This window comes from Eretmochelys imbricata, chromosome 2 (assembly GCF_965152235.1).
Source record: "Eretmochelys imbricata isolate rEreImb1 chromosome 2, rEreImb1.hap1, whole genome shotgun sequence".
NCBI classification, from domain to species: Eukaryota; Metazoa; Chordata; order Testudines; family Cheloniidae; genus Eretmochelys; species Eretmochelys imbricata.
Window position 1 is genome coordinate 217,475,238 of NC_135573.1, and position 24,348 is coordinate 217,499,585.

The window sequence follows — 24,348 nt, forward strand, 5'->3', positions numbered from 1 at the left end:
ATTTTTTCTGTTTGTTAACTTTGCGTGTTTGATAGCATTTTCTTTATAGTCCACTTCTCTATGTAATCAGTTATTCGGTCACCTTATCTCTTTCCGAAAATACACTGATAAGCAAAAACAAGCAGCAGAAAAGCTTATGAAATTAACCGATTTTTTAAAAAGTTCTCTTATTTTAATGATGCCCTATCAGCAAATGGATATTTTTAAAATTAGTCACTTTAAAAAAATCAAGTTGACAGTGTCTCTTTAAAGCATCTAGGGGGTGCTGGCACCCATGCCAACACTAAAGAAACTAGTGTTCAGGAAAATGTTAATAAACTAAACCAAACCCAACAAAAAAATCCTATGTCGTTTGCAGGATAACACCACAGAAGTGGATGATTGTTGGTAGCATTAATATAACAAAGTTTCAGTCGTGAGAATTTTAAGTTCAAACAATTTTAGAATGTCATATATTACAACTATCCCTCATGCTAACCTAATAATGTCCTTCGCAATTGATTTACATTGGAAAAAACGAAACAAAAAAAATGTAGACTTTCAAATCTTTCATAAATACATTTCAAATGAATTTACTATTAACCATGCCTTCAAAGGTTATGGTTTACATTATTAAAATATTAAAATATCTGACTGCTTATAATGGGGCAAAGAATGCTATGGTATTTTAACTTAATACTTTGGACTTATATATTTTGGGGGTCACAACCATAATGTAAGAAGAAAATAGTTAAGAGGAATAAGAAACTCCCCTTTATCGAGCCAATTAACACAATTTCCATTTTGCATTTTTCTCTCCTTTAGTTAAAGTCAAGATGAAATCCTTGCAGTGTGACCTTTAACTGTGTGGATTTAAATGTCTGTTTCCCAGTGCAGATCTATGCAAAATGTTCAAACACAAACTCAAGATGAGAAACTATGCAATGATTTGCTCAAAAAGGCTGTCCAAAACCAGAACTCCTCCTCTGAGTTTTCACAGACTGAATTAACTTACTTTAGAGGAAGTAGAATCACACTCTTGACATATCCATCCATAGCCTGTCTGTTTTGGAGATTTTTTCAAAGGAGGGTCCAGACAACCAAAATGGTAGCAGAGTCTGCATTCATCACACCTGCAGGAGAAACAGATACATTGTGTTTCTTCACCAATTAAATCAAGCACACACTTTGGGGTAGTTCACCCCATGGAAAACTTACCACCAAATCTCTGAATCATTAGTTTGGATTAAAACAGACATTTTCAGGAAGGGTGATTTACATGTACACTCACACATTTAAGTATGTTTCTATTTAATTTGGAATATTCTCATGGAGAAATGCAGGAGGCAGCTATGTATTTTCTCTATATTGATGATTTGCAGAATTTAGTACACTTTCCGGCTAACAAAACTTTTTACATTATGGATCTTCCATAATGTCTGCCAACATATCTAGAAATTCAAACATGTTTACAATTGCATGAATGATTTTTTAAAACAGTGACTTTGTAACTAATAAATAAAATCTGCACAAAATATTCAATAATGTGAGATTCTTTTAGTACGAATTTGAAAAGGTTATTCAATTAAAAACATTTTGCTGTCATCTTTCACTTATAACTGAAAAAAGTCTAACCTGTACACATCATAATTCTGAGTTTATCAACAAGCTTTTTGATAATGTTTTGTGCCATATACACCCCACAGACAACAGTCTGAAACATCGATCATAAGTATTCTTTGTTCAGACATTCTTAGTCTACTGCCACTGAAGAAGCATTTGCTATACTGCAGTGCTTAATGAAAGGAGTCTTACATCAGATAGTACAACAATATGCTCAAGAGGAAAAAAGAATTTAACAGCAAATAATAGAGATTCATACATTTTATTGAAGTGGTTGTCTTCATCACTTTTTTGCATACACCCTATGATCTTTTGTTCAAAAGGGAAAACTTTTTGAAAACTAATTTTGTCAAATTCTTTTTATTTATTCCATTTAAGTGTCTCAAATGTTTGAATTAAAGCCTCATAAGCCAGGAAATCCACAAATAAGAAGCTAGCAAAGCACATTTAAGAAAATCCCGAACTCTTGCAAGGTACAGAATGCAGAATTATTTTTTTAAACATAAAAGGCACAGTGTGCTACTTATCAGACCAAGAATAACAATACATTTTAATAAATTATTAACAGAACACAGAGCACATAACACAAAGAGGATTAAACAAAAGGAATGCACTAAAATATTTGAAAAGGAAAACTCCATATAAAAAAATAACCCGTTTGGGATAGTATTTGGTTAACCTAAACAAGTATTTTTCTAGCATAACTGCAGAGGGTGCACATATTCAAACTTATTTTCAACTAATTTAATAAATACATTTCAAAAGGACTCTATTGGATCCTAAAATCTACAAACATGAGAATATTAGTCATTTTAGTACAACCGATACAGATTCTGTTAGCAGACTGCTTAGTAATAGCACAGCAATACAGGAGAACAGTTGTAACAGAAATGTTCTGTTTAAAAGAAAACAATCTTTTCTCTTCAAAATCATGCTTTAAAATCTCTAATTTGGTGGGAGGGGAAACATCTTTCACCCAGAATGCCCAATATTCTGATTTTACTTTAAGCCATGTTTCAAAAGTCATCCAGTAAATCTACGTAAGTTGGGTTGAAATTACCATAAAACATTATGAGAGAAGATACAGGTTTCAGGATCCTAAAGCCAAGTTTTGTTCTTGTATTCAATTAAATTTTCTTTTCAAATCAGTTTATTTTGTCTATAAAGAACAATATTCTCATATTCTTCTTGCATATGTATATACTAAATTAAAAACTTCAATATAAAAGTTTCTAGAGACTGTTTGTTTGTTTTATTTAAATATATATACACAACCGGTGAGAGCATGTGGATGATTAAATCATCCTCATATACCACACACCATTCAGATGTGAAAGTATCAAGTGATGCATATTTATAAAATGATAACCATAAATTGTGAAACACTGCTTTTATATTGTTTTTATAAAAATATATTATTGTACAGTAGAACCTATATTTGATCTTTTAAAAATATGAAAATAAAAGAGCTCCCTTAGGGAAAACAGCACAGTAAAATGATAAATGATAGAATGATAGGTAAATTAAAATAAATTTAGCTGTTTAAAAAAAGATGATCTTCTAGGCACAAAACTATGATTACTCCAATATCCTTTCCATTGATTCCAATGGGAATTTGACCATCGACTACTATAGCAGCAGGACTAGACTCTACCAATGTTAATATGGTGAGATGGTAGGATACAGAATACATTTCTGGTACACCATACCTGATAAAATGAAGGATCTACTAATTAGAATATTTTACTACTGGACCAGCTGCCTGGCAGCACTGTCGTGTGATACATTTTTGGTGATTGACCTTCAAATTCTTGGAGAAAAAGGGACAGCTCACACACATTTCAGCTCTGTAAAGAAAACACTTGTTCCTCCTTGATAAATTATAGTTTAGCATTGGCACCAGCACTGGAGGAAACCTGGTCAGTTATCAAATGCCTGTCAGTTGGGTTACAAAGACAACTGGCAAAATGGAGTATTAAGGTCTGCAATATGAACCACACACTATGATCTAGGGTCCTAGTCAAATGTGGAGATGGAAAATGTACTGTCAGATCCAGAAACAGAACCTAAACAAACTATAAGATGACTTTGAAACTTTAAAGTTATGTGAATTTCTTGGTTGTGAAAGATGCCAAGTTAATAGCCCCGGAACTTTGCAGTAGTCATGTTCACAGAACAGGTGGAGAATAGATACCAACAGCGCACGCTTCCCTACACTACCCGGAGAAATGTGCCTCAGACATGATCTTGTGGGAACTCTGAGGTGAATAGATAGTTATGTACTTGGCTTATCTGCTAGGGTTATAAACAAGAGTTTATAGAGTTATAAACAAGCTGACTAGCACACTCTGCTTTCTATACATGTATAATATTTGTTTAGCAATGTATAGCCTCCATAGTTTAAACCGGGGTGCCCAACCTATGGCCCACCAAAGCATGACATAAGGCCTTGGGCATTCTTCAACACAATATACCAATGACTGATTCCTTAGCGTTTTGTCATCTTTACATCATTTTAGTTTATACAAGTGTGTAAATAGACAACACTGTACGTAGAAACAACCTATATAAACACATATGAAACAAGCTGAACTTAAAATATAAATCAATACAGGTGACTTTAAATCTTATTAAAATATATAGAAATCTATTTGGTTCACACAAGCTTGTGCTTAGGTTTATGTGGGCCTACTGTGTAATAAGGTTGGGCACCGCTGGTTTAGACAAAATATTAACCATATGAATCAAAGGTCAGATTTTCCAAAACAGGCATCCACATTTTCACCACTATTTGAGGGGCCATTATATGCCAAAGTACGTGATCTACGGGTGCAATTAAGTACTCAGTGGTCTAGGAGTTGTACCCAGAACTTTGTGAACATAAAAAATGGAGATCCGCTAAGTGTAGGCTAAAAAACAAGCTCCTGGTGTTAAAATAGCTTTAACTGATATGATGCTACCTATTATTGTCAATGCCTTTAACAAGATTCAAATCATGTTACATAACAAAATTAGGAAATGCTTTATTTTCCATTCCAAAAAGGAAGGCAGGTAATTAATTTTCTAATTTTACATGGAGAAAATAAGGTAGATAAACTGAGGAAGGAAGGTGAAAATTTGTAGTAGTTAGGTTAATAAGTTAAATAATAAAGGAAATGGTAACAATTGAAAGGAAATATTGTTCATATGTAAAAAAATATAGAATGGAGGTCAAGAATCTCCTCACAGCCAGAGGTTGATTAGACAGTTCCATACCTGAAACACGTATGCTTTGTTCTTTATTAAAGTGATCTCCATCTGCTCATGCCCTTGGAATTTTTTTAGCAGTATAGCCTGCTGTGTTCAAGCTCCACATAACTCTGTATTTTTCCTGTTCATAATTAACTAATTATGCTCTAATCAATAGTGTAGATCCTGATTTTACAATGTAAATCAGATAAATGAGATAATGGCTGGGGGTCAATCTCATTTTATTTACAAAGCTCAGCACACACATCCAATTTCATTACCTCACATCTACCTGCACAGGAGGGAATCTTATCAGCTGGCCTGCAGAAGTCTTAGAGTGAGCAGTGGGGAAAAAGTCCTTTGCTTTTATAAAGGAACAGTGGATGCAACGCAAACCCATTACAGACACATTTGTAAGTCACCACAGTTAATATCATACAAATTTACAAAGAGCTGACTCAGGCAGAGTGAGAAAACGTATTTTGCATTCATAAGTCAGCAGTGCCCATCTATAGCTGTAAAAGTAATTACCTACAAGTCCCTGAAACACAACATTAATAAGCTAATCTTTAAATTCAACTTCACATAGATGCTTCAGAGACTACAGAAAATCTCTCACACTTAAATGCGCATACCATTGCACATTTGTCTACAGTGTCGTGCAAAAAGGAACCATGTTAAAAAAAATTGTATATATTCATCTCTGAGGGTAAATCTATTTTATGGGAGGAGGATATACAACATTGCTAGAGCATGAGTCAAATCTTTTGAGATAGAGGGGGCCTATAATACAGTCATTCCTCAAGCAAAACTCCAATAGATTCAGTCTAGAATTTTACAAACAATAAACTGTCAAATAAATGACTAGCCTGAGCTGTACGTTCACTCCACCACCCATCAGTTCAGATCTACAACACTCCTTCTATTCCAACACCAGGGGTGTATTTAACTGTCACAGTATGCTGTCTGGGTTCCCCTCTGCATTGGCTTATTCTGACCCCATCTCCTAATTAGGCGTTCCTAATACTACACACACTGTGAAGGACAAACCTCCTTCCTCACACACTAGGCTCTCCTGCTTCCTGACTCAACATTTAACCTTAAATCCATGCCTGCCCAACACCGCTGGACCTCTCCTGAGCAGAGGCTCAAATGTGAACATATGTACTACGTTTGTGATGTGCACAAACAGAGACTAAACTAAATCTGACAGTTTTTCACTTATCTAAAGCTGAAGTTGAACCCAGGATCCAGAGGTGAAAGGATAGTATCTTCTAGATTGCACTATCAAGCCATATGTGTTCATTTTCCTTACCCAAAAAAAGGAGCCCCAGAAAAAATAAAATACTTTCATCATGCAATATCTATCGGACATTCTGCTGTTTAGACAATGAAAAATGTGGAAATATTTTCAATGCCTGCATTCCAAAATCATTATATTGCATAATCATGCAATCCTACTTCATGGGTTCCAATGAAAGTTACTTTGGTTTTGATGTGATCTGTAGGTTTAGGTAACATGCCCTTCTTTAAATAAATACAAATTATGGGTCAAACATAAAAAAAGAAAAGGAGTACTTGTGGCACCTTAGAGACTAACCAATTTAAATTTAAATTGGTTAGTCTCTAAGGTGCCACAAGTACTCCTTTTCTTTTTGTGAATACAGACTAACACGGCTGCTACTCTGAAACCTGTCATAAAAAAAGAAAAGATAGATTACACAACTCCAACTGAAAGTATACAGGCCATATCCACAGCAGCCCTTCGGCTCGTTTGTAGTGGTCAGGTAGAAACCTGCCCCAATTAGGTAGCTGGGTATGAGTAAAAAGAAAACAAGCATATATCTAGCATTTGTATAGTCAATTCCACTTAAAAAAACCAGTTGTATTTATAACCATGCATTTTAAAAGTAAACATCTAAAAGCAAAGAAAAATCATGCATGTGACTACCTTCACACAATTTTGGAAAGCTATATTTTGTTTATTTATAATGTAAGACTCCCTAAATAGTCAGGGACACAAAAATCTCTTGTCTGCTTTATGTAACAAATGAACTCAAAGAAACTATTAAAAAGCATTTACAAATTAAAATGTAGAAATACCAGCAAAAAACCTGCTTCAACATATATGCAAGTTAACAGCATCCTTAGGGCAGAAGTGTGTATTCACTTTTGTTATGAGGCAGCTGTGGTAAACTGTGCAACACACTATGGGTTCCCAAACAAATTATATAGGGAAATTCCATAAGTACATGCACACACAAGGGGAATTAAATGCATAGATACAATGTATATGTATCTCTCTATGAGCGTGTGTCTCAAATATACTGGGATTATAAACTGTATATGATATATGCCTATTGTATGAGACCTGCTCCTATATTATTTTTAACCTGGAATGTGTAGTTCTATGAAGACAGAGTGCTAGAAAGATATATACTACGTATTTTTCCTTCTGGGAGACAGAGGAAAGGGTAGTTGTATTTTTGTTTGTTTTGTATCCATTAAAATTAGACTCTGGAAACTCTTGTTTGTTACAGACAAACTATGAGCAGGTACTGTACTAAATTACTTCTCCCGGTCCTAACCTGCAACATCCACACTACTTCAGAAGTTTGGGCATTTCAGAAGTTCAAACTATAGTAATCAACTGTACTCAGTTGCATGGTGGTTGTGAATTACTGTAAGTGTCCACTAAGGATTAGAAGATCACCACTGAACATTTCAAGATATGAAATATGCAATATTTTACCCAGGTTTCCAGAGAGGAAAAGCAAATGAAATAACTCACTACATGATAGAGAGTTGTGCACCTTACCAAAATAAAGCTGCCACACAACACAGCTGACAAGAAGTCATTATTCTACCTTCCAATGTTTTCATGTTTGCTAATCACCAATGCACTTTCCTCATTCCACGTGAGACTGTAGCACATATTTCAGCTAAATTCAGTGTTTGCTAGCTATAAAATGGTTGTAGTAAATAATGATTAACAGAACAGTCATTTCATAAACATGTACCTGAGTATCTATAGTATTGATGATGCTGGACCAGTGGAGGATGATTGCGGAGAGGGGCATCAATGGAAAAACACAGACAAAATTTACTGTCTCAGATTAAGAAGTTTAAGTAATCTACTACTATAGAAATGAAAATTTAAGGTAGCAAAAATTAAAACCAGGAAGTGGCACTCACTGTCTCACATTATGTCTTCAGAGAGAATAAAAGAATGCTGTACTGGGAACTGGAGTTGGTAACACAAAGGCTAATTATTGACCATATGTCACAGTACATTTGGTTTTCTAGTAAGATAATGTTAAAAAAAGGTAATTAGTAATTCCTAGCCAGACATTAAGTAAGGGCCTGCATCATACATGATGAATTTTTTTCCTATTAACAAAATGGCTGGATGTAATTTTCTCTAGTCACCCGTGTTTCTGAATTCTCCAAGAGTTGCATCTAAACTCTGTCCTCTCTTATCTAAAAGGGCCTTCAGACTTGAAAACTGGACTCCCAAAATACACATTTCTTCATTTAGGAGGAGCTCTGTGTGTGCCTTATGGCTAAAGAACATTTATAAAATGTTAAAAAGAAAATCTTCTTTTGACTTTTTTTTCAAAACAGTACAACTTGTTAGACACATCAAGTTAATTTTATTGAACATAATATCCAAACATGAGACGCCCTAATAAGATATGACTTTTAAATTAGTATACACCAATTTGTATTTTTCTCCTATCACTTAATACAGCATGTATCTTTTTTCTTCTATGTTTAAAATTTATTTTCAACTAAAAATATAACTTGATGGATGACAAAACCCCCCACCATAGATCAAGAAGTTCCAAGATGATATGTTGCAAAGTTACAAGTATGATTACACTTGAACAGAGTTTTTTCCCAAGCAAGTTCAAGATGGAACGATGGAGATGTCTATATAGTGCTGCTGTAGATTTAAGAACTTGATCAGTATAGTTTGTAGACCAAAATATTATGTCTGTATCTATCTGGAGGTACATGGACGTAGATGAAGATCTTTCAGATGGTATGCTGTGTGATCAGTTCTTCATTCATCCCCAACTTATATAGCAGTTTCATATTTAAATTAGAAAAAACAAAAAGAAAAACCAAAACATACCTTGACCTGAACACCACAGTAAAATTAATCCAAATAAGACAATATTCAAATTTTCCTGTTTGTCTCAGCAGTGATCCAGAAAGCATGGATATGGATATATTTCTATTCACTCGAACATTTGAAAGTGGAAACAATTAGCTCATGCTAATAAGCACAAAATCAATTCTTCTGCAGCAAGGCTATTATTTCAAAATGAGAAAGTGTCAAGTGTTTTACAGGTCTGTTATTGCCACTGTACTGAAAATAATCCTTTTACATAAACTTCTATCATATTCCACAACACAGTATTTATATAGGAATATTCTTATTAAACTGCATATTAGTAGAGCAGCAGACTGATGGCAAAGCGTTGATTTTTTAAAATAAATCAATACCACCACAGAGGAACATACAGTATTTAAGTCCCATAGGCTTCTGTCACTCTTCAATGAATCCAAGCACTGTATATCATCATTTCTCAAGGAAGCACAGGGGAACAAGACATTACTTAACAGGACAATTCTGACACAACATTTATCTGGTATTTTCCAACAATGGATATATCAAACGTTCCTGATTAGTGCAAAAAATGCAGGCAAATTAACTGCCTTGTCAGTCCAAGTAACAAACCAATCACTTACATTCTAGCCAAACCTGACAAGCAAACTCAACTTTTTGTCACGATAAGCTTATGAAAAAGACAAGATAGCTGTTCTCCTTTACTTTATGTACTCTATTGAGAGTTTTATCCACATTTTAAAATCACATTTATAAAAGAGGTTTCCAGGATTGCCTCCGAGGATGAGCTGTGGTAGAGTTGTGTCTCATGAAGGGTATCTACACAGTAAAGTGATAAGAAAAGAATATTAACATTTAAGATCATAGCAGCTCTGCTCTGTGTCTTATGAAACATTTTAACACCACAGTAGATTTAAATAATATGTATGGTCAGATCCAAATAGATAGTTTAAGAGTAATTTCATACACAAAAGCCTTTTTCTTTTCTTAGAGTCCAAACTGCAAACTGACTTGGGTTAAGTGTAGCATCCTTTTTGATTCTTTGCTCAGTGCAGTTCAAAAAGAAGAGAAGACTGCTTAGGTTTTTGATCATAAAAGCAATGGCTTAGTTAAGACAGACAAACATGAGCATGCAAGATAGCATTTCCTCATAGGTGGAACTCTAAGTAACACTACATGACACAGTGTGCAGATAAACCAGATGCTTACACTTCTTGTGTGCATAGTTGCAGTTGCAGGAGGGTGTTTGTTTTATAGAAAAAGTAACAGAAAATAAGCTTATTTACTTAATTTTTACTAAACATCCACTCTCAAGACAGAACAAACCCTTTCTTTAAAAAATAACTGCTTTCTATTCAGAAGTTGAGGTGCTTAAAATACATTTAGTATCTCTTTTAAAAAATACTGCTTACATTACAAGTAATTAAGTGGAAAGTGAGTAAAAAAATGAGATTGTGTCAGAGAAAAATTACCACTTAAAAAAAATAACAGGAATGGTGTTGCAGTTTTCGAGCACCAATGTTCATTTAATGTTGGATTTAGGGGTCCATTCCTTTGAAGAGCAAGCAGTAACGTACGTAAATACACTCCACTTCTCCCTTCATCTTGATGATCTGAGACATGGTTAGATCCTAAAATTAGCTGCACCCACCCACAATGATTTTACTATTTAATGAATTAAGTTTTAATAACGAGTCTGCACATCAGACAGTACTCATGTAAAGCCAAACCAAGGCCACTAAAGGAGTACTCTAAAGGATCTGCAGAGCAGGTCCAAGAAGCCTATGAAGAAAGTATATTTTAAATACGTTTTTAAAAAAAACTATGTACACTGTTAAAAGGCACTGGGTGAAAGATCTAAACAGTGTATACCTCGGAATAGCAAGACAGCAATTCTGTAGTAATTTTCCCTTAATGAAAAATGCAACATAATGAATGTTTGTTACATATACATTAACAAAGAAAATTATTCCATTTAAAAACAAGCTTTATACTGCCTACTCTCTAATTTCATATTTACAGTATTTCCAAAATTGGGCTACGTCAACATTTCTTTCACATCAAAACGCCTCCACCTAATTTATTATAGACTATTTAAGGAAACAATGGCTACTTATACATATAAGCTGCTCAAGCAACAACTGATTCATGTAAATGGAAGACAAAAAAAATATAACTGAGCAAACATATTAATGAGAACTCATGTTATCCACAAATAGCAATTGATTAGCAATTTTACTGATTTGTGGAAACTCACAAAATATTTCTTCTTTATCATTACTATTAAAACTCTTGTCCACAACCTGCTCATGAGAAACAGGGTGGATAAAAATAAATAATTAAAAACAAATAATAAAAACAGATTTTTTAATTTAAATCAGATTTTATATACATTAAATACAGATTAATTTTTAAAATAAACCTATTTAAAATTAAATTTTAAATTTGACATCCTATGCTAAGGCCTAAGCTTATTATAATCTATTAAAATCATTTAAATTAAATACAAAAAATAATATTAAGCAGTACATGTTTGCTGCCAAGTTTTAATGAAAATCAGACCATTGATTTGGTGACAGTACTAGAGTTTGCTGAGTGCTAAGCCAGCTTTTGACAGCAATAACATCATCTGCAGGTACAGAGAGAATATTTTATTCATTTCAGTTTATTCAACTAGTTCAGTTCAATGACTAATTCAGTCAAAAGTTAAGAAACCAATTTGGAGTTGAAAAAGCAGAAAACCTTATTTTCTTCTTCCAATTTATGAGCAAACACTATGTGTGGGGGGTAAAATCTACTAGTTCTAAAATCTTGAAGGACACAGTGACCAGAAACAATCAGTTCAATAAACTAACTACAGATAACACTCCCTTTGTTTAATATATCAATTAGCTTTAAATGAAACACGTTTTGATAAATATTTTTTCCTATGTATCCAGCACATTTAAAATAGTTTAATTTTAAAAAATATTTAAATTCTGTTTTTGTGCATTTTAAGTTGCATTTGAATTTACATCCAGCTAGAGACTGACATGAATCACAAATAAAAAATAATAATAATCTATTACTAAGAAATGCATCATTCATCATTTTCTAACCAGAAAAAATATCAATATTAAGAATCTGAATAAATGTAAGCTAAGGTTTATTACTGCTTTAATAAATATGTATAGATAGCAAAAAGAGGCACCAGATTTAGTGTGAAAGCTATATTTAGTAGCAAATCAACCAGTTTTAGTGGTTGCTCGCCAATAAAAATCATCCTTTCTTTAGGAAAATAACTCAAAAGTACGAATGCAAAACATGATTAAAATGGATTATTTAAATCCAGGTTTTCTGCTTGCTGATTTAAATCTTGATTAAATCAACCATGACACTGAGTGATGTGATGACTCTCCCCTTTGCCTCCCCTTTCCATTTCATCTACCCCCAACCCCTACTGATCCAAACAACTAGTCCTTTTCTCTTGTCCCCTCACTGGCTTCCTCTCACTTACTACATCAACTTCAAATCCTTGTCTTCCACTTCAAGGGCCCTACTTAATCTAGCCAACCTATACGTTTCCAGTCTCAGCTCCTGCTTGTTGAGATTATCAAAAATGACTGGTCAATTTAGCCACAGAACTCACATTTCCATCTGTGACGGGAGAAGTGAGGACTTGCTAGGCAGGAGAATCTGAAATGGAAACATGAGTTCCCCAGACTTTCCAGTCAGTGGATGGGGCAATAGCAGGCCAGAAGAGCTGTGTGGGGTTTTTTGTTTTGTTTTTGGTTTTTTTTGGGGGGGGAGAAGGGGAAGAGGGAGGAGAGGTGTTATAGCTAGGGAGGTTCCCTATACACCTCTGTTCCTCTAAAAGAACCTGTTGACTTCCCCTACCCTCCATGGCAGAAAGGAAAAAACTGAATCCCTTTCTGTCTCTCCTTCCTGTACAGGGAATAAGGGAAGAAAAAACAACCACACACACACACACACACACCCTGTCCATATCAGCTTCCTCTTCCCCTAGTCAGGTAAAAAAATATGTAGTTTTTGTGTAAAAGCTCTTGAAATTACCTTAAATCTTCACAAATACAGGAAATTGAACTGACTGGAATATTTTGAGATTTTTCCAGAGAAAGCACCCCGAACCTTTTTATTAGTTCTTTTGCTGATAGCATTTATAGACAAGAGGAAGGGGGGAGTACAAACTGAGTGGGGCAATAGTGAGTGATGCAGGATTCTGAGATGATAGTGGGAATCTCTTGTTTTTAAAAGGTGTAGAATTTTTGTTAGAGAGGATGTTTCAGGGCATGATTCAGATTCCAATGATACACATACTTTCAAACTTAACTTTTTTCAACAAAACCTGTAAATAAGCATCCAAAATTTAAGCTGGGTCTGTGCATGAGGTCCATAGAAGGCGCACTCTACTTCGATAGATCTTATGAGGTCCATTAAAGCTTGAAACTACCCTTTTGTAAATCCTGACAAGTCCCTACATGTGTTTGGGGTTGTTGGGGAAATTATACGTGGATGGGATATGACAGTAGTTGGCAGTGGAAGAAAATAGATTGGGGGGCCTTCAATCACAATGAACATTTTAAATGAAATTTGAAATCTAGAATTTACCATCTAGAGTTCCCCATGAACTACTAACATTTTAAAAGGCACTATATATTAAGTGGTGCTGAAAATCATGTGAACTAATGTTTTAAGAATTCACCCTTTTCTCCACTCTAGACAAGATGATAGAGGTGATGAGTACCCACAATTCCCAGTTAAGTCACTGGGTATTGCCAGAGCTCAGCCCTTCTAAAAATCAAGAATCTTACTAATTCATTAAACAAAACAAAACAATGGTATGGAATATGGCTCCTAAACCTAGACAGTGTTAATTAATGAAATTCTTCTCACTATAGATTAATTGTAAACAATTACAAATATTTCCTGAATGGCTACACATATATAATGATCGATTTGAACAAAACACAAAAAAGAAAATAAAACAACAACAAAAATTAATATTCACAGTAGCAACAAATACAGATCATAACATCTCAGGTACAGATGGAAACTAAATCTCAGCCACTTTCAGGTTTCAGAGTAGCAGCCGTGTAGGTGGTAATGGTTAGTAAATGCTAACCTTTTAAAGGTGGTCAGTGTATCCCCACATTTAATAAATATGCTGACTGAGGCAAACAAATACAATAGTCTATTGATTTATAGGATTATGTGTTTCAAAACTATACTTTCCACTTTAGAATAAGTACACTGTACTTCTAGAACTATTTTAAAATTTTAAAAAGAAGTCACATAACCACATATAAGAATAAAATAAAATATAGATATCAGACATGGAAATGAATTCCTTCAATGTGAGAGGTATAGATTTACTTCATTCTGCAATATCTTTGCGAACAAAAGCTTCTGAAGACCAATGGAAAGAAATTCAATCAATACACTCAATACTCTACTTGAAACCCAGCTTTCTCTTTCAAGAGACTGCATTTACAGAACTTGTCACAACAAGGTCCTTGATGTTATCGAAGCAATTTTAAGATACTTTAATCACTGGCAAAACTGAGTAACCTGACAAGAGAAATTTGGGCCAGAAAGATTTCAGTCACTTGAAAGGAAGGTTATTGACTGATGTAATTTCATTTGGATGTGACTGAATCCAATTGATTTGGTTTCTGCTATGCATATCTCCCTTCTGCAGCTGTCTCTGTCTATCTGATTCAATGTGCAATTGCAGGGAGTGCCTATCCATTTTCACTGAAAGCAAAACCCCTCCTTCCACCTGCTATTATTTAGAATGAGTACACTATGAGAGCATCTTCAAGTTTAATCTTGCTATATTCGCTGTAAAGAAAAGTATGTTCAGCTGAATACTTGCCTATGAATCTAACCAAATTTGGTGACTGTTGGTGTATTTACGGTAGTTAAAATGACAAGCAGCAGGAGCATAAACAATTTTTCATTAGTACCTCATCAAGACACCAAGTTAGGGTTCTTATAGTATGAGGACATAAGATAGTATGAAATTAATTCTCACTCCTGATTGCACAATATCAAATACCAAATGTGGTCATGCATAGTCACAGCTGAGTACTTTGAATACATTAAAATAAAAACAAAAACACAAAAACTGGGGATGGAGGGTAGTTGTAGGCAGCCAGTTACCAAATATTCTGTAAACACAAATAAAATATCAAGTATGAAATTAAATACCCCATTACAAACCCTGTTTTTACAATAGCTTCAAATGATTAAGGAGGTTTCGGCAGAGGCTCTGCAGTTGAAGTTATGTTACAGCAAGATACGATCCATTTCATATCTTAGGGGCAAATCATGGCCAGGCTTTTACGGCGACGCAAGATGGAAGTAAGGTGCAAGACACCCCTTGAGTCTGGCTTTCTACATCACAGGTAGCAGAACTGGAGACGAAGTAGACTTTGCACAGCTGTTGCTCCCCATTCCCATGTGCAGATAGATATGAGAAGACAGGGAGTGGATAGAGCCTTGGTTACGCTCTCCCAAGTTGCAGCCAGTACAGTTAAATTCGCCGTCTATTGAATGCAAACTTTGGTAGCTATAAGCCGGTCACCCCTCTTATGGGGGAACAGAGAGGAAATGGCGATTGTCTAAATCATCATCTCACTCCAGGATGTCTCTAACTAGGTCTGGGTGGATCCATAGTCACAATATATTCCTTAATGACTGAATTTTCTCCAAAATTTGGTACAATAACTCTTTAGAAGACAACTGAATTTTCAACGTAATTTTTTAAAGTTTATTACCCTTTACAGAGCAAACGTTTAAAAATCATGACAACATCTCAGATACTAGATACTTGTGTTAATTTAAAACTAGGGCTGTCAATTAACTGGTTAACTCATGCGATTAACTCCAAAAAATTAATCACGATTTAACAAATTAATCACAATTGCAGTTTTAATCTCACCATTTTAATCTCACTGTTAATGTAAACAAGCTTGTTTCTCTCAAAGATTGGCTGAACAAGAAGTAGGACTGAGTGGACTTGCAGGCTCTAAAATTTTACATTGTTTTATTTTTGAATGAAGTCTTTTTTGTACATAATTCTACATTTGTAAGTTCAACTTTCGTGATAAAGAGATTGCACTACAGTACTTGTATTAAGTGAACTGAAAAATACTATTTGTTTTGTTTTAGTAGTGCAAATATTTGTAATAAAAAATAAAGTAAGCACTGTACACTTTGTATTCTGCATTGTAATTGAAATCAATATATTTGAAAATGTCAAAAACATTTAAATAAATGGTATTCTATTGTTGTTTAAAAGTGTGATTAATTTTTTTAATCGCTTGACAGCCCTATTTATAACTAAACACAAACCCTTCACTTATTTAGAGCAACCTAAATGAACTATGCCAAGAAATGCCAATGGAACTGTTCAGGTTTATCAGCTATTTCTTTTTCTTTCTTTCTGATGCTACAGGAATGAAGTAGCTGCTTCTGTTACAGAGCTGCAATATCGTATGTTCTAACAACTTGGGCTTAAACTCTCTCTCTGTCCTAGCTCTTATTAATAACAAGAAGTCATGGAGGGGAGAACTGAAGCTGAAGTTGTCATATACTCAATTTGTAGGTGTGTTCCAAAGGGAGCTGTACTCTGGGCCAGGCCACTGCTTCCCGCAGCTCCCACTGGCCGGGAACGGCAAACTGCGGCCACTGGGAGCTGCAAGCGGCTGTACCTGCGGATGCTCAGATAAACAAAGCAAGTCGCGGCTCGCCAGGGCTTACCTTGAACAAGCTGCAAACCAAGTTTTGAACCTCTGGTTTAAGAGCACAGAAAGCAGATTGTTCTGACAGTGGTTTCTGATTACACTGAATGATTAATTACTACAATACAGACCCTAAAGGCCAGTTCTAATTGCTGCTTTGAAAGGGTTGTCCATGTAACAAACTCTATATTCATACTGGTATAGTAATTGGTTACCTGGAAAAAATGAATAGTGACCTGCTAGTATTTAGGGGTTGAAGAGAACAAGGAGCACCTTCTGCAGATTGAAAGTGCTTGCTACAGGCTGCTTACTTTTTCACATATCTTAGGTGGGAAAGTATAAAGCTCCTGTCCCTATCCTGTCACAGTCTCTCATTTCTTCCATCTTTTTAATCCATTTCCCATGCTGAAGACAGAAATTAACTGACCTGTAAGAACCTGACATACGCTAATAGTAATGTTACCAGTGTGATTAAAAATATATTTATAACCTGCTGGCAAGCAGAACATATCTGAATTGTTTTAACACAGTAGGAGAATGCTAGCAAAAACAGTTATAATCTACCAAGATGACACCAGATGGCTACAGTATGGCTTTCTGAGCTGAGTGAAATAATTTCCTTTAAAAGAACTTATGTCACCATCCATATGACAGACAAAGCAATTGTATGGAAGTGTACATTATAAGACTTTTTTATTTAATAAAGGATTTCTGATTACTATGAATGTTTTTCTGCCACTTTGATATCTTAAATTATCACGAGAAAACTATTATAAAATACACACATGTATGTATGTGCACCCACATAAAATGTCAAACAAATACCATGTGTTCACACAATACAATGAAACCTGCATTAAACGGAAACGCACTTGTAGCTATAAACCTTATAAATTAAGTACCTTCAACAGTAGTCTTAAAATATGTCACACTGTTAGCATAAAAATCTATAATTTATAGGATTTTATCAGGTACCCAATATTTCCTATTTACACAATTCCACTGCATTTGAGTATGGGACTTGTGTATATAATAAATGTACATTTCAGGAAGCTTATTCCTTTAATAGCTAACATTTAAATAAGATGCACATATACACACTTACGAATAACAATTTTTGTTTTTATGGTTTAAATCCATCTGATGTAAATTTTTGAAGTTTTAATATTGGACCGAACAGAATTTTTTAAAAAAAATATTATCCATATTTTGATAATAAATTGTTTCCAATCTCTCATTTTAATTATCACTAGCAATCATCTTTTAAACTACTGCAATAACAGAGCAGATTTTTCACTAGAACAGACACATAATCAAACTATGGGTAACCATGTGATAAAATCAATAAAATAAAATGCACCCAGACATTGATTTGAAGCAGTGGAATTTAGCAACTCGAGGAATCCTCCCAAGATACTGACTCTACCATGTGCAATTTTTCTCAATGTATATACTACCTTGGATTTGTAAGCAATGAGCTGTCTAGGAAATTAAACATACTTTTGGAAGGGGCTGTCATCCTGAGAAGGCCTACATCATATATCTCTAATGTTAAGCTTCATTTTACCAATACATATGTTAGCGGATGCAACACACTCAAAAACAAGCACAAGAACAATACTTACCAATAACACTGAACAAGAAGAATTAATATGCAGGCACTAGAATCCGAATCATCATCTTACCTAGGCAAATGCTCTGCCAGCTAAACTACAGAAGTAGCTCTGATAACTCATACCAAAACAACCACTTGATTTAAGGATGGAGTGTCTTAATTTTGAATTTCATGAGTTGTGAAATTTTGAAATAAAACTTTAAAAGGAGTTTTTTTATTGATTTTTAACTTAAATATAAATATTAACCTAAAAAGATTGAAATAGCTCCCTCAAAATTATTTGGTCACTGTAAACAAACTGATTGTTTGTTTTTCTTTTGTTTTCTTATGCAAAGACAGGCTGAGGTAGAATAAATAGTCTTAACATATGCTGCAATTATGTAATTAAGGGTATATCTACACTGCAGAATTAACTCTGGCTCTTACTTAGGTGTTTCCCCAACCATCCTCCTGTCCACACACAAAATCTTGTTACCAGAGTTTGGGTGCTTTCAGCCTGGAGTCGCAGTCTCGTCTGGGGCTACAGCCTAAAACCCAAGTGAGGCTTTCACGCAGTCTGGTAACCTGTCCACTTTGCAGTGAGGACACAGGCAAAACCACTTGAGTGCCTGATAGTCCTCCAGTGCCTTCCCACAATTGTGCTTGTGTGCCCAGAAAGATAGGCAAGTTCTCCCACAATTCTTTTGGAAAGAATCATGGAGTGGCTCAGCTTACTGCTCAGTGTACTACCCAGAACCATGGGATACGCCCACTGAAATTTTAGCAACACATATGAGAAAGAGCAGCACTAGTGAGGACATGGTAACTCAGCCCTGGTGTACACTACACAGTTAGGTTGACCTAAGGCAGCTTATGTTGACCTAACTATGTCAATGTACACACTACATCCTTGCTCCTGCTGGTATAAGTGTCCTGCTACAACAACACATCTCCACCTCTACTTATATCAATGTAGATAAGGCGACACAATGTCCATGTAGACACTGTGTTACTTACATAGGTGGTTGGCTGTCATTTTTGTCAATTTCATTGCTCCAAACTGGGTGCCCGCAAGCAGTTGCTGATCACCTGACTTAACGTTGCAGTGAAGACATATCCTAATTATTAACATCTTAAAGAAGCAGTGTATAAATAAGACACTGTCTATCAGCAAAGGTACATTAAAATGGTTGAAAACACTGTATAAACTCAATAGATAGGTTAAAACTTCAGCATCTCAGATGATTTTACTTTTATTATGAATATTTTGTTACATTAATACTTTCTAGGGTCATACCTCAAATGTTGCTATGAACAAATGAACGTAATGGAGACATTCCAGTCTCTTTTTGCTACTGACAATGAAATCACAATTACCATTTATTTTCTCTCTCTAAAATATGTCATTAGCTTAGATTCTTCATTATTTTTGTTATTAAATCTTACTTATAAAATGCAAGGTATATTTTAATGAACACTTTGAATTAGCTATGTGAACAGTAGACACTAAATTAACAAACTGTTAATGCGCATCAGCAGTATGCATGCAGGCAGCTAGTCAGCAGCAGGCTAGCTTCACACCCCAGCTTTTCGGGAACTAAACGTTTATGTAGACAAGACCTTAGGCAACAACTTGGGTGAGAAATGTTATTAAACCCTTTGGAAATTGAATATATATTCTTCTGGAAAACTTGCCTAAAGGTTTACTTTCAGTGCACATGTGCATCTATAACTATCAACACACATCCCGTTAAATAGATTATTCTACAGAGAAATGTGAGAGGTGGAAATAGTACACATTACACTGTACTTTTTGTAATAATTGTAAAGGGTTCAGAACTTCTAGAAGGGTGCTTTTATTAATCTAAATAAAATAAAATAGTCCAGAATGAAAACTCTACCAGTTGAGCTAAAGTAGTAACTCTGACCCCAAATTCAACAAAGTATTTAACATTAAGATTGAGTGGTCCCATTGTGTTAACAGGGCTCTGTATGGGTACTGTCGTCTGCTCACTCATTGCAAATTGAAGATTCACAGTCTAATAAAAGGGGGTGGAAAAGGGAACATTAAAAAGGTGTAAATTCTGCCCCAAGACACTTGTATATTGTCTCCTCCCAGAAAAAAAAAATTAAAAAGTTGTTAATACTGTGAGCAGCTGAGATTTAGTGAATAAAATATCATATAAAATCTAACTACTGCTATATATACTATATTAGGGACTACAGGACATTGCCATTTTTAATTACAGTGTTTAGCCTAACCGTTATGCAATTAATTCAATGATACTTATATAGGTGCCATTCAAATCAGGTGATCACATCGCAATCTGGTAAAGTTAAAATATAACCAACAACAATGCATGTAACTTACTCCCTTACTACACCATTGTGTCTGTAAAGCACAATGAGGCCCTACTTGTAGCCTTTCTGCACTGTGGTAATAGAAGTAAACAAATACATCATTATTCACTGTCACAACAGCAGTGATGAGGGAGACAACCACCACCAACGGAAGTCACATGATTGCCTTCTTTCCTTTCTATACTTATATCTTGGGCAACCTAGGAGTTCAAGGTCTAACCAGCCCATTTAAACCTTACAGGCCTGAAGTATTCTAAGTGCTAGTCAAGGTCTGCAGCCCTGTGTAGACTACTGCAGTGGCTCTCAACCCTTCCAGACTACTGTACCCATGTCAAGAGTCTGATTTGTCTTGTGTACCCCAAGTTTCACCTCATTTAAAAACTTACAAACTCAGACAAAAAATACAAAAGTGTCAGAGCATGTTATTACCAAAAAATTGCTTACTTTCTCATTTTTTACCAAATATTGTACTTACATTTCAGTGTATAGTATACAGAGCAGTATAAACAAGTCATTGTCTGTATGAAATTTTCGTTTGTACTGATTTCGCTAGTGCTTTCTATGTAGCCTGTTGTAAAACTAAGCAAATATCTACAAGAGTTGATGTACTCCCCTAGACAATCTCTGAGTACCCCCAGGAATACACAGACCCCTTGTCATAAATATAAAGGGAAGGGTAACCACCTTTCTGTATCTAGTGCTATAAAATCCCTCCTGGCCAGAAGCAAAACCCTTTCACCTGTAAAGGGTTAAGAAGCTAAGGCAACCTCTCTGGCACCTGACCCAAAATGACTAATGAGGAGACAAGATACTTTCAAATCTGGAGTGGGGGGGAACAAAGGGTTTGGTCTGTCTGTGTGATACTTTTGCCGGGAACAGCTCAGGAATGCAAGCCTTACAACTCCTGTAAAGTTAGTAAGTAATCTAGCTAGAAAATGCGTTACATTTTCTTTTGTTTAATGGCTTGTAAAATAAGCTGTGCTGGAGAGAATGTATATTCCTGTTTTTGTGTCTTTTTGTAACTTAAGGTTTTGCCTAGAGGGATTCTCTATGTTTTGAATCTGATTACCCTGTAAGGTATTTACCATCCTGATTTTACAGAGGTGATTCTTTTACCTTTTCTTTAATTAAAATTCTTCTTTTAAGAACCTGATTGATTTTTCATTGTTCTTAAGATCCAAGGGTTTGGGTCTGTGTTCACATGTACCAATTGGTGAGGATTATTATGAAGCCTTCTCCAGGAAAGGGGGTGCAGGGGTTGGGGAGGATATTTTGGGGGAAGACGTCTCCAAGTGGTCTCTTTCCCTGTTCTTTGTTTAAAATGCTTGGTGGAAGCAGCATACTGTTCAAGGACAAGGCAAAGTTTGTACCTTGGGGAAGTTTTTAACCTAAGCTGGTAAGAATAAGCTTAGGGGGTCTTTCATGCAGGTCCCCACATCTGTACCCTAGAGTTCAGAGTGGGGAAGGAACCTTGACACCCCTGTTTGAGAACCACTGGACTACTGAATGTGGAACCCCAAACCCTACAACACTGGCCAATAATGGAACCCCTTGACATTCCACAATTTACCAATAATAGTCTTCTGCTATTGGTCGTAAGTACCAGAGCTCCGCCATTGTGGTGAGCTTTCTTGGTGCCACTCCAAAATCCAGAGACAGCTGCTATGGATAAGGCCCCTTTCTCTGCCTGAAAGCTGATTTTATACTCCCAGTGATGAATTCATGGCGTAGGCTTTACTATTGGGAAAGGCCAATATGCTACGGAGCATGGTGTTTATAAAAGCACATATAGTGCTTATTTATACTGATCAGAATAACATCTAGTTTATATTGCTCAGATGTATTTTTGCCTTTATAATAAAAGGTGGCAAATGATTGAAATTAACTTAATTAACAAAGGTCTCTTAGTTGTGTTTACAAACAAACCTAACTTGTCAAAAAGGAAAAAGTATGAGCCCATTTATTTGTGTAGCACTCCTATTTTTTAACATCAACAAATTACTAGAACATTACTAGAAACGCTTTTTCAGTAAAGCCAGATTAATTTAAAATTTTAAGGATAGAAGAGGTGTCTTAAAAATACATTTACTTAACTTGCAAGGTAAAAATTTCATATACTTTTTTTTGAATTTTTTATAATTCATACCTTCCCTTTTTGAACTTTTTAAAAAATGCCAATTCTCCTCATTATGAAACAGGAACATTAATAGAATGAAACACAAAACATACTTAGAAAATATACTAAACAAGGTAATAATCTAAACCATTCTAAGATTATGGCACAATAAATGATAGTTTTATGAAACAAAATCTTTATTCTTATTGAATATATAAAACAATATTTTAGCATTTAAGCACCCTATTTCAAATTTCCATGTATATAAAAAACATCCTTTCACCAATTTCTGAACAGAATGTTATTTCTAATTTGTAAATCTGACAACAGAAAACTTCTAAAGTGCTAGTGGCAAATTATCTAAATCAACACAGCAGTTCACTGCACACAATTAGAATTCGGCTAAACAGTAATTATCTCTTCAGCATTTGTATTTCAAAACACTGAAAAACAAACTTCTTTGACACCTTTTTTTTTTTTTAAATTTAAGAATGTCATAGAATCTATGTATAGACTACAGCACAGCTGCTGGAATTTTCTATGCAAATAAAATATCCAACAAGAGCTGTACAGAATTCTTCAAGAAGCACAAGGGCAATTTCTAAAGATCGACATTTATTTTAGTTAACTTAGTCAACTGATCACTGGGCATATACTACTTAGTGCTAAGCTTGAAAATAAGGATTCCTCCGATTGAATCAAAAAAATTAAATACACTTTTAAAAACGAGAACAAGCATATTTTACTCTTAATATGTATGTTAGTTACATTACCTCTCAATACTAAACTGTAACTATTAGACAAACATTGGACTCATGAAACTGAATAGAAAGATCTACATGAATTTCTTTCCAGAAGTCACGGATTTGGAGACAAACATACAGAGTGAAAGAAAGATGGGATGATAGCCTACATTTCTTAGATTTGATGATATTGTGGAAATTAAATTTCTTTGCAAAATACAACCCGATATTTGTCTGAGGCCATTACAGACTGTTAATGTTACCATTCAAATCTTTGTAATTTGGCCTTTTTGCCTAATTAACACAACACAAACACACTGAATATAGAACTACTGTAAAGCTGATAACTAGCAAATGGCAATATTTTAATGGGTACCACTTTGTTTTGCACACACACAACCAGATGTACAAGCATGAATCCCTAATGTATTCCTGTCCTGCATGGGGCTATGACAACATGTCCAAATCAAATATATTATTACAAACCAAGCTTCTATTGCAAGTTTGTACTTTCTTAACAAAAACAAAAAAATCAATCAATTCAAGGTTGCCTTACTGCGAAAAAAGTATACTCAAAACTACACAGAAGGTCCAGACCAAACTCTTACATCTAAACATCTCTGTATGTGATCCATACCTATTTCTATTAGTTAAAAGAACATATATCCAGAGTTTTTGCAAAATTTCCAATATAGTATTTTCATGAGTTTAGAAACTGATTGATTTGGTTAAGTAAATAAGACTGATTACAGAGAGGGTGCCTGTATACTTCCTATTATCTTTTAGTTTCTGAATTAGATTAAATACATTACAAGTAGGGTTTG

General features: G+C 34.8%; 1 protein-coding gene across 2 annotated transcripts in view; it reads right to left on the reverse strand.

The window, feature by feature from the left end:
- Positions 1 to 24,348, reverse strand: part of PHF14 (PHD finger protein 14) — a 295,920-nt gene that overhangs the window by 93,954 nt on the left and 177,618 nt on the right. Inside the window, exon 17 of one of the 2 annotated variants that reach the window (XM_077808040.1) lies at positions 995 to 1,112. In XM_077808040.1, coding sequence (XP_077664166.1) covers positions 995 to 1,112 — 118 coding nt within the window. Of the gene's footprint in view, positions 1 to 994; positions 1,113 to 8,517; positions 9,785 to 24,348 lie in introns of those variants that run through there. The other variant, XM_077808041.1, reaches the window with a different exon arrangement.